Source organism: Megalobrama amblycephala, linkage group LG3, assembly GCF_018812025.1.
Source record: "Megalobrama amblycephala isolate DHTTF-2021 linkage group LG3, ASM1881202v1, whole genome shotgun sequence".
Classification (NCBI taxonomy): domain Eukaryota; kingdom Metazoa; phylum Chordata; class Actinopteri; order Cypriniformes; family Xenocyprididae; genus Megalobrama; species Megalobrama amblycephala.
The window spans coordinates 51656054-51668156 of record NC_063046.1 but is presented as its reverse complement, the minus strand read 5'-3'; the positions used below and the strand labels follow the sequence as shown (position 1 = coordinate 51668156).

General features: G+C 35.0%; 2 protein-coding genes across 3 annotated transcripts in view; both read right to left on the bottom strand.

Annotated features, from left to right (window-relative positions):
- ccdc149a (coiled-coil domain containing 149a) overlaps positions 1-5952 on the bottom strand; it is a 30340-nt gene extending 24388 nt beyond the window's left edge. The window contains exon 1 of one of the 2 annotated variants that reach the window (XM_048186019.1): positions 5594-5952. In XM_048186019.1, the coding sequence (XP_048041976.1) occupies positions 5594-5656 (63 nt within the window). In that variant the 5' untranslated portion in view covers positions 5657-5952. The remainder of the gene's footprint in view (positions 1-5593) is intronic. The other variant, XM_048186018.1, reaches the window with a different exon arrangement.
- A 3546-nt stretch (positions 5953-9498) lies between these two features.
- LOC125264077 (serine/threonine-protein kinase/endoribonuclease IRE1-like) lies at positions 9499-10657 on the bottom strand. The gene is made up of 2 exons (XM_048183322.1): positions 9721-10657; positions 9499-9620 (listed from the first exon to the last, which is right to left on the bottom strand). The coding sequence occupies exons 1-2, from the start codon at positions 10313-10315 to the stop codon at positions 9499-9501; spliced, it is 717 nt and encodes a 238-aa protein (XP_048039279.1). The 5' UTR covers positions 10316-10657.
- Positions 10658-12103: the final 1446 nt, after the last annotated feature.

The following is a 12103-nucleotide window of genomic DNA, read 5'->3' as shown; positions in this document are numbered from 1 at the left end:
AACAGCTATTCAGCGCTCAAAAGCGCACCGTCACCGGCCGTGAAAACAGCCTTTTACAGCTGGGAACAGCTTTGCTCAAATAAAGCAAAAAAGAAAAATAATCAAAAGAAAGAGAGGACTCTATCCCGCTGCTATGCTATCCACCTGCACTGAAGAAAAGAGAAGTATGAAGAGCTGGACTCGTCTTAGAAGACACACACTCGTCTTGCAGAAACACAGATACATATGTTCAGCTCCGAAGCGAAAAGCTGAAGAAGCAACGCACCTGCTGCTCATTAAATACCCACGCTGTGAGGCGAGCAGCTGCTGCATATGATTGTATGCCAATGTGCATTGGCTCGTTTTAGTTACACTCGAAGCAGATTGGCCTCTCTAGCGAGATTCCCATTCGTCGGTCTGACCGATGTACGTCAAACGTGACTGACTGAATGGGAACTGCTGCAGTTACCCCAGTTCTCAAAAAACCCAACCTTGATCCCTCAGTTTTTTCTAATTATCGTACGATTTTAAATTTACCATTCATTACCAAATTACTGGAAAGCACTTTTTCCTCTCAGCTTCAGTCTTTTCTAGTTGAACACAATGTCTTTGATGTTCCTTGATATCTGGTTTTCGACCACTCCAAACTGCACTTGTAAAGGTACTGAATGACTTGCAACTAGGGGTGTGACGAGATCTCGCGAGACTAATATGTAACGAGATTTCTCGTCGAGGCGAAAAGTAGTCTCGTGATGTTGTTGCCATGACAGAGTGTTAGGATGATTAGGAAAGAATATGCCACCACTTCGTTTACATTACGCCTCCACTGTCATTTTGCTTTGTATTTAAATAAAAAGCATTTAATTCAGTTGGATAACGGTTGCCACCGCTCCATATTTACACAGTTACATGCGATCGCTAAAAGTGAAAGTAAACGCGAGCGCGCATTCAGACGCGATTTCAATACCCCGCATTTTGAAAGCGGCTCCCTGATGAATGCAAATATCTCTCAATATGAAAGCTATTTTAGGCTGGGCAGTGTAGTTGTAACCATCTCTTAGCTCTGTATCAAAGAAAAATTGGTCTTATTTGCACTTTGATTATTGATAGAGTGTGATTACGGTTGCACTTGTAAAGTGTTACCATAAAAATGAATAACAGTTTCTCTTAATCTTATTAAGCACAAATAATAAGGTTTCATTTGTTAACATTAGTTAATGCACTGTGAACTATCATGAACTAACAATGAATGACTATTAACTAACATAAACAAAGATTAATAAATACTGTAGCAAATATATTGCTCATTGTTAGTTGATGTTGGTTAATTAATGTTAATAAATGAGACCTTATTTTAAAGTGTAACCATTTTTATTTATACTGTTTCATTTCTATGATCAGTTTGTGGAAAGGAGTTCAGTTAGGAGGTCAAAAGTTGTAGAAGCTAATAAATCATGTACAGTAAGGTCTGAAGAGACTGAAATCATACAGAAGAGAAGTCAGTCAGTTGAGTTAGTGGCAAAACCATTTACAGTACTTGAGTATTGTTGTCTTTTACTGCATATGATAATTCATACTAAGAAAGTAGAACTGAAATGACATTCATTATGAGATGATTAGTTAAACATTTTAAAGACACCTGCAGAATATTTTTTCTAGTCATGTATTTCGCCATTGAGGATTTCTAAAAAATAGTGTGTAAAAATCTTGTCCCATCTCGTCTCGTGAATCTCAATCTCGAGTCTCATCTCCTCTTGTGAGTCTCGTCACACCCCTACTTGCAACTATCTGCTGACTTTGGTTCTCTCTCTATACTTTTGCTACTTGACCTTAGCTCCACCTTTGATGCTGTTTCCCATTATCTACTTATTTCTCACCTTCAGATATGGGTATTTCTGGTGCTGCTCTTTCTTGGTTTTCTTCTTACCTCTCTGACAGACAGTGCTACATTTCGGTGCAGGACTTTCAATCCCCTACTGCCCATTTGAAGCAAGGTGTCCCCCAAGGATTTGTTCTTGGTCCACTACTATTCATTATTTACATATTACCACTGCATTAAATCTTGTACAGACATAGTTTTAATTACCATTTATATGCTTATGACATTCAAAAATGTAGCTCCATCTCCAGGCTACAGTATTCAAAACTCTGCTGCCAGATACTCACCCACACGAAGCGTTCTGCCCAGTGGCGCAAAAATGGGGTATGCCGTATATGCAGTGCATAGGGGCGCCGCATGGAGGGGGGTGCCATTGTGCTAAAACTTCTTTGAAAATCTTTTTGAATAAAACGTTTAAAATAAAAAAAAAATGATGTTTGTTGAAAAATAATGTTTGTTTAGCATATTAAATTAGTAAAAATATATATTTTATTATATTAAGTGATATGAACCACTCACCATTTCGACAAGTGCTGTTGCTCTGTTACATACAGTCACTTGTCCAAAATGGACAAAGGAGGGAAGCGGTCTGGGGCGCAGAACAGAAAACGTAAAAAAGAAAATGAAAACAGTGTCTTAAAATGAGGACATTGATGTCCAAGAGGATAACAAGAAATTTGTAAGTGTAACCCGTCATTATCACTGTAAGTCTTTGATGTCATACACCAGTCAGTCTGTGTGTAGCGCCGCTTTAAGTATTTTATGAATGGTAGGCTACGCTGAATCACTTTTGTTACGTTCAAAATGCAGATTCAGAAATGAAACTCTTTGTATTGCGTGGAGACGAACAGTTCTGCTTTGTCTTTATAGTTTCATTGGCAAAATTGAACAAAACAGACAATATTTTGTCTAAAATAACAATATAAACTTACTGAACTGTTGTATAAAATCAGTATTGAATTTGCATTTTGCACTTGACTTGTTATATTTGGGACAAAAACAGCACTCACTATCTTGGGTTTTATGGACATTCTAACTGCATTAAGCTCTATCGCGTAGTGAGTTGTTGCCCTGCATTATATTTCTTTTCAGGCAATGGAATGTAATGTCAGATGACATAGGCCTACTGTAGATTTGGGGTGGGGCAAGTGCATTAACATTTTAAATTTTAAATCGACAGTAAAATGCAAGAAGTTTTCTGTGAGGGTTAGGGAATAGAGTAGCCTAAACAGTGGCAAGAAAATTGAAAAATGTGACAAAATCCTCTGCAATAATTGATCATATCATCAATTGCTTAGTGTCATATTCATCAAAGTCACAAGTAGACAAACACAATGTAGTTAACATAATAACATACAAAAATATAATCATGTCACAGCGTTTTGAAAAAAGTAAGTGAAAAGTTTAGAGTGGACAGTTTAACTGCTCAAGACAAACAAGACTGTTCAATAAAGGCATTAAAGAAAATTATTGTTTGTGTTGTGGTGTGTCACATTGTGTTTCGTCTATACTTGTGACTTTGATGAAGATTAGTTGACAATTTTATGACAAATTAATGCTGAAAATCAACCAAGTCAAAAATTCAATTCAATTAAATTCACAATTATTTGTATAGCGCTTTTCACAATACATATTGTTTCAAAGCAGCTTTACAGAGAATGCATGTCAACATTACAATTTAGAGAATGCAGTTAGCTAATAATGTAATAATTTAGGCAATTAATTTACAAATCACAGTTAGCACTGTTAACAAAAATGTTCACAAAGGTTCACATATGTTGTCTTGCCACTGTACACAGTAGTGTCCGGTAATATTAATTAATTACATTAATATTAATAAGTAATATAATTAATATATACAACTATACATATATATATTTATTTATTTATATATTTTTTATGGGGGCGCAAACCATGATCTTGCATACCCCTCAGCAAATGTGCAGTGCCCCTGTTCTACCCACATCACTTCAATTTTGTTTAAACTCCATTGGCTTCCGGTGTCCAGTATTAAATACAAAATTCTCACTAATCACTTTTAAATCTTTGCACAACTTGGCTCCCCGGTATCTCTGTGAACTACTCCTCCATTACACTCCAACTCGCTCAATACGCTCTTCCGATTGTGGCCTTTCATAACCCTAGTATCGCCTCGCTTCAATGGCGGGTAGATCATAGCGTTGAGCACTAAAATTATGGAATTCTCTCCCGCAATCACTCCACTGTATCAATAATATCTCTGAATTTAAATCACTACTCAAAACCCATCTGTTCTCTAAATGTTTTCAGCAATCAGTTGTAAGTTATTTCTTACTTTTATGTTGTTTTTTGTATGTTTTCTTTTGCATTTTGTGTCCTGTTTTCATTGTGTTTTATTCTAATTTTTCATTTTGCTGTTGATTGTCATTTCTGTTAATTGCTTTAGTGTTATTCTTTCCAAGTGCGACTGTAATGCAAAGCGACCCTGAGCTATATAAATAAAAAACTATATTTTATATATATTTATTTATTTATTATGTAGCATTATTTCACAAAGCTAAAGTCAGACCATGTTCTGCTTCAAATGTTGAAAGTATACAATCTAAGTTTAAATCAAAAACTGCTCATGCTGCATGTATGCAACATCTTTGTTGGGATTCGTGATTAAAATGCATTGATTGCCTCTAATATAGATAGTTCAGCCTGTAATAGAGCAAATAAACATCTTGTCCATGTACTCATATGAATAAATTTCTTTTACTTGTATTATTAGCCAATTTATTTATTTGATTTAGGTTTTGTTTTAAAATTTCAATTTAGTTTTGTTATAAAGATATTTCAATTTCACAAAGAAGTATGCAGCATTTTGTCTGAGAAATATAATATTATAAGAAAATAATAAAAAGACACTTTCTCATTTATAATTTGTCTTAAATCTAATTTTGTTAATGAAAAAAAAAAATCATGAGAAAATCATATCATGAAACCAGTATCATGAATCGTATCGCATCCTGAGTTGAGTGAATCGTTAAATCCCTAAAGACAACATACTAGCAAATCAAAACTTTGTATGTTCAGATTCCAAAACACATTCATTCGGGATTTTTTCTCCCTAAAACTTTAATGAAAATTCTAGTTAATTAAAGAAAAAACAACTTCAGAAGGTTTTCACATGGTTTCTAGCTGGTCCTTTTTGGTTATTAATTTCTCATGGCTGGTCAACTCTAAATGATCAATTAGCTGCTGTAGAGACCAATAAGAGCTGGTAGTTCACCTTGGATAAGCAGCAAACCAGCTATTTTAAAAAGTGGTTTTAAAAACCACTTTTTCACCAGTGGTTCTACACCAGGGAACATCAACAAACGTAAAAGGGGGCTTTAAAATGACTTAAAATTATTTAAAATCAGACAAAACAAGCATTACAATAAGCTAAAATAACAAAAAAAAAATCAAGATATTTCTCATTTTAATTCATACCCTCAACAACATTTTTTCTTTTTTCTTTGAACAACCAGGGTTTCCACGGTCTTGGAAAACCTGCATAGGAGGTTTTTTTTTTTTAAATAATTTAAAACGGAACATATGTAGCCTAGTTTCTAGATATTTATGTTTTTTAAACCTCACTGCCAAAACACATTCTACTTTGTATGTATCAAACGCTTGAGTTCAGGTGGTTGGCAGCGATACAGTACCATATGGAAACAGCCGTCATCATCATCATCATCGTAGTGTTTTAAGTAAAGCAGCAGCACTCACCTCGCTTACTAAACCTTGCCAGTCACTTTCACTTCTTTTGGACGAGTTCATTTCTTCCTGCATTTGGCGATAATATTTAATGTAATGCACATATAAAGCTAGTATTTTCGCGAGCTTTATGGAGAGGCAGAAACTTCACCCTTCCTCTCAGTCAGTGTTTACTCTCTGGGTCAGCTGGTGCACAAGATCCGGGTTTGTGAAACACTGAACCAGCATCGATATTAAGAAAATAAGCGATGGCGTGGCGATCAACTGTTAATGTCTAGTAGCGAATTTATCAAACAATGTGCAATAAAAGTATATAGTTTCTTTTTTTTATTATTGTAGAGAGGCATTGTACATGTCTGTCCAGTAGATGGCGAACACGAATTATGGGAAACGTATAAGACAGGCAATTTGAGATGAATAGTTTTAAAACAGCTGAATAGTCATTGTATATTTTATACAGATTATTTGCATAAAAACAGCCGTTAACACATAACAAACTTCTTTGAATCCAACTCTTCAATGCCGTCAAACGATTAAAAAACTGCTGTACAAGGACAGTTCCTCAGGGGCTCAAATGTAAGAAAGTAAGGTGTATAAATACATTATTTTTAATGTTTTCTGAAAGAAGTCTCTTATGCCCATCAAGCCTGCATTTACATTTATTTGACCAAAAAAAAAAAAAAAAAAACAGTAATATTGTGAAATTTAAAATAATGGTTTTCTATTTTAATACACAGAAGTTTGGGGTCAGTCATTTTCTTTCTTTCTTTTATGCAAGGATGTGCTAAATTGATAAAGTAAAAAGTGAAATATAATTTATATTTTGAATACTGTTCTTTTTAACTTTTTATTCATCAATGAATCCTGAAAAAAGTATAAGTTCCAAAAATATATATATTAAGCAGCACAACTGTTTCCTTCTGAAGGATCATGTGACACTGAAGACTGGAGTAATGATGCTGAAATAAATTTTAATTTATTTATTTATTTATTTTTTCTGTAGTTTTGATTGAATAAATGCAGGCTTGATGAGCATAAGAGACTTTAAAAAAAATTAAAAAATAGTAATGTGTCCAAATTTTTGTACTGTACATAGTATATCAAAAATAATAGTATAATAAAGACCATTCACTTAACCATTTCGTGTTCTTGTCAGCCTACACTTCACCTAATAGGCCTGTAGGTGACACCAGGCTTCTTTCAACCAACTATGATAGTTTGATCAAATTGTAAACGGTGTATCAATATATACATAGGCTAAATAAAAGTGACATGAATACTACTTACCATTAATGTGACTTTTGATACAGCATGGTTTTGTGTGTAGTACTTTGTAGTCAATCAACATCCATTGTTTCAATAAAGCAGATTCAGATCACTTCATAAATGTAAATTCAATAATTTCTTATAATTTGTTCAATAATAATTTTAATTACCAGTTAATTCAATAGCAAATCATGCATGATACAACAGATTTTTCTGCATGGGGAGTTTTACAGTACTGTAACGTACAATTGTCACATACAGTATTATGTAACCAAGTTGACCCAAAACTATTTACTTCCTGTTAAATCTGTCCAGAGTTATGAAAAGGTGTGATAATGATAAATTAATATATGACACAGTTTTTCTGCCAATCACTTATTTTATTTTATTTTTCACCCAAAAAAGAGCAGCAAACACCACAACAGCATGTTTTGCAGCACTGAATGTTTCATGATCCATGGTCAAGTGCATGCAATTACAAAATATTTTAAATTTAGTATGTATGTTTCCAAATTATATATTTTATAGCTTTATGTAACAAAATGATTTGTTGAAAGATTAAATAAACTGTTTTGTTTTTTTCATTAGTAACTAAGAGCAAACCTAAAATAGTATGAAAGCTTTACTCAGTGTCAGTGAACAATTTTTGTGTCAGTCACTATGTTGAAATTATTGGTGACTGCAAAATTACATTTTATTTCAGATTTACATTCATGATGCTGAGTTGATGTCCATCATGACACTTTCTCTGGTGTTCCATCCTTTCTCCTTGGCAAACAGGTAACACACTCCCAAAAAGATCAGGGAATGTAGTCATCAGGTTGATTTTCACAGCATCTTCTTTACTGTGGAGAGAACATCACACAAACAACACAATTATTGTACAAGAAAGTCTTAGTTAAAAACGAATTTCTTACAAATCTATGACACTTTTTCCTTCTGGCTGTTGATCATAATTGGTCAGTTGTTGCATTATTTGTACTCCGCCTTGCATTGTAAACACATTACAATGTTATTATTGTTATCACATTACAATGTTAGCACATTACAATTAAATTATTTTTCATAATTTAACAGTCCGTTGTTAATTATTTCTGTAACTCACTAATGCTCGTGTAGGTTGCGTATGAAACGCAGCAGGCCCAGTGTGTTCTCAGGATAGGGTTTCTTCTTCCCATCCAGTTTCTGGACAAGCTCAGAGGGCAGCTGAGAAAAAGATATTTTGACACATAAAACAAAAAGCAAAAAACAATGAAGCTACAATGTATTATGGCTAACTTTAACAATGATAGTAAGATCAATTATATGTCTTAATCTGGCCAAAATAACAGATTTTGAGTTTTTTTTACTTGCTCCCATGTGTCTGATGAAGCACCAGTCAAAGAAGAATATAAACTGCCTGGACAAAGGAACCTTAATTGTATGTATTCATAAGTTATATGGACTGCATTGAGGTTTTACTTACTTTAGATTTCCATTCAGAAAAGCTTTTCCCCTCTGTGTATTTTGCAATGGCATCAATGAGCTCCTTATCTGCATTACGACAGTTTTCAGCCTCTTTCCTCATTTACCCAAAATTTTCAGATACCTGCACTCTCCTGAGAGTGAAGAATTTCAGAAACATTATATATTAGGATATTACATTATATATTACGATATATATATTACAATATATAGGAATATATTGGGATTAATGGTTCATGGGCACTCTGGACTTTTTCATTCAGGTTTCGTACTGTATTTCACCTGTCAAATGTCATCAATCATCAAAGATAATATTATACCTTTCATCAGTCCAGAAGAAGGGGTGTGCAAGGGTCTGCTCCACGGTTGGTCTCTCTTCTGGATTTTCATTGATCATCCGCTCAATGAGATCTTTCGCTACATCATCATCCAGATGTTCCAGTGAGTATTTTCCTTGTAAAATTTTGTACTCACAGTCCACATCTTCACCGAATGGATGGTGTCCTCCAGAGAGAATGTAGTACACTAACATCCCAGCAACCTTCAAACAGGTTACAGTTACCACTAAATCAGAATTTTTGTAAAATAACTGGTCTGTGTACATTGTGTTCATTAGTTTTTTATTTAATACTGAAAGCGGAAAAATGAGAAAATGGCGCCAAGTATTTGGCTTGAGTTTTCATTTTTATATTCAGGGAAAGAAAATGGACAAACAGCTTGAATATTTGATTTCTAAGTGTGGGCAAGTATAAAATGCCTCTTTCTGCTGATTGATTAACCAAAGGTCAAGCCGTGTCGTCATCAATAATAGTCATCCACTATTAATAGTTATAGCTGTGCAGATTCTAAAGCGATTTTTGCAACTACATTTCATCTTATTCATCAAACAACCAGACTAATGAATGACTTGACACAAACCATAGCAGCAGTTAGACTTGCACAGAAATGAGGAAGAACCGATGAGAAATAAGTCAAATTCTTGTTTGTTTGTTTGTTTATTTTCTGCTTTTGTTTTGGTTTTGGCTTTGTTAAAACTGCAATTATCTTATTTTTCTGCTTTCAACCTTAAATAAACAAACCAATGAATGCAATGTACACTGACTGAATAGACTTTGAGTTAATAGATTAATATTGAAAACTCACCTGAATGTCGGAGCTCCTCTTGTACCCAGTGTTGACTTCCTCCTTTATGGTCTCCTTTGCCTTCCAGCATCTAGTTCCAGCAATGCTTGTTGCGTATTGGTGGTTTCGCCCTGTTTCAGTCGGCGACTTATGCCAAAATCAGCCAATTTAGCCTTTCCTTTTATGTCTATAACAAACATAAAGTTCAAATTATTTCAAGGGGAATTTTTTTTTTATTTTATTTTATTTTTTTTTTAGAATTTTAATTACTCAGGTTTAGCTCCTACCAATCAGAACATTCTGGGGTTTGATGTCCCGATGAAGCACTTTGGTCTGCGGTTGGTGTAAAACCTGTAAGCTGCAGAGAACTTCCTTCACCAGCTTCTTCAGAACCAAACTTCTCTCAGCGCTATTATCTGGTAAATGCTCTTGGATATATTCCTCCAGTGTGTACTCACAAAGCTGAAGAGCAAGATATCCAAAATTGTCATCTTCAGCAAAGTCCACATATCGCACAATGGAGGTACTTTCAAGTTCTGGAAGGCGTAGAAATTCCTCCTCATTTTTGAGGTCTTGGTAATTAAACTTATCCATTCGTTTCACAGCCACTTCTGTGCCGTCATCCCTCAAACCAAGAAAAACTTGTGTTCCATCACTTCCCCTAGCAATCAGAAATTTAGGGTCAATGACAAGAGTAAGACTTCCCAGCTTATATGTCTTGTTAGCATCCATGTTAGCTAGCTTCTCAAGCTTTGGTCTCCAACGAAGGCTGGTTTGATGCCACCTTCTTGAGTTCTCAGCAGGCGGTGTGAACGGCTGCACACTTGAGTTTGATTCTTCAATGGATTTCACTACAGTGTCTGGATACGGTTCCTCTTTCATCTTGCAGCCTCACCTTCTTGTGACCCCACTTCTTGCTGGATTTTTTTCTTCTTTTCCTTTTTCTTCTTCTTCCTGCTTGTTGATAGAGCAGCAGCCTCAGGATGTCTCAGTGATTCATCCAACTTTTGCAAGCTTTTTTTTCATGACTTCATCCATCTCTGTCTCTGCTTTGATAAGTATCATCTCTGGGAATGGGAGATAATCCACACAATGCAACCAGTTCAGGAGCAAAATCATTTATATTGGCAAACAGTCCATATGTCCAAAGTCTAATATGACTTGAATAATCAGGACAGTGTGAAAGGCAATAGACGTTTGCATAAATTCTCATAGACAGAATGGTTCCTATTCAGTTTCTGATCAGGATGTCTTCTGCATCATGGCAATGAGTGTTATGAGTATCATGTCATTTACCATTGCTTGTGGCATTTCCTAAATTGCTGAAGACTATTTGTTAGAATTGGCACAAGTTCACTGAATACCTGAAAAGAGATGCGTTCACTGACACACAAAGCAACATTTAAGCAGTCCAGTACAGTCAGCCAATGTTCCTGAGGGATTACTTGGGAAGCGCTTGATGAGACCCTCAATGTATCTGTCTGCACTCTTTGTGTCTTTTAACCACTTGATGGCGATCTGGCGGTGCTGCTCTGCACTTGGTCCAATGACATTAATGTAAGATCTCAAAGTAAATCAAATGATCAAAAGGATCCTCTTGAAAGAAATGTTCCTTAAAGGCTTTGTAAACTTCTGTCTGATTTTTCGTTTGTACAGAACAAGTAAGAGAGAAAGGTATATGTACTTTCTCAGACACTTCACCCTTGTAAATATAGCTGATAAATAATTTTCTTCCATCTTTTTATCAACTTCTGGATACATCCCATAGTTCCTTACGGGTGAAGCTCCAGCCTCAAGAAGTGCTTTCACAATGTCTTCATGGTCACGATCAACAGCACACTGCAGTGGAGTAAAAATGTGTAATGAATGTCCATTTGGGTTAGCTTTTGCTGCAAGTAATCTTTTCACAATACTCAACTGAACTCCAGGTCTTAAAGCAGCATAATGTAGAGGTGTTAGTCCATTTGTTGAGGTGTTTGTTAGGATCAGCCTGACTCTTCAAGCAGATAAGAGCAGATTTTTTCATTTCTGCATATAACTGCTGCTGTTAATGGCTGTAACATCATCATTCCAGACTTCAGAAGAGTACAAACCATTAATATCTCTGCCTTTTAATAATTTCCGAAGTCTCTCTGCCTTTGTTCGTCTGTGATGCATTTTATTAGTAGGTCTGTTTTTCTAGGTCCTACTGGAACTGGAACTGGAACTGGAACTGGAACAGGAACTCTTACTTGGAATCTGGAATGCCATTGGATCTTCAAATGTTCTTTATAATCTGTGGAGAAATGTTACACACCATTTCCATTATGGCCATTGTAATACATCTTAGTCATCATTAATGCTTCTTCATCTCCAGAAGTTTTCTTTCTTCAGAAGTAGTTTTAGAAGTAGAAGGACAAAACAAGTCACAAGACAGAAATTTTTTTTTTAAAGGTAATGAACAAAAATGTGATTGTTGCCAAAAAAAAGCCATTGTTGGCTAACAAATATTGTAATCAATAAATTATATACATTTTTGTCATCCTTTCTGCCTCCATATAATTGACCATTTCTTATGTCATAAATTAATAGCCTATATATTATAATATTATGCTGGTCAATCAAGAGGCAAGTGATCAGATCTGTGTTCTGTTTTTGTTGCGTTACAGAAAAAATAAAGTCCATGTGTGT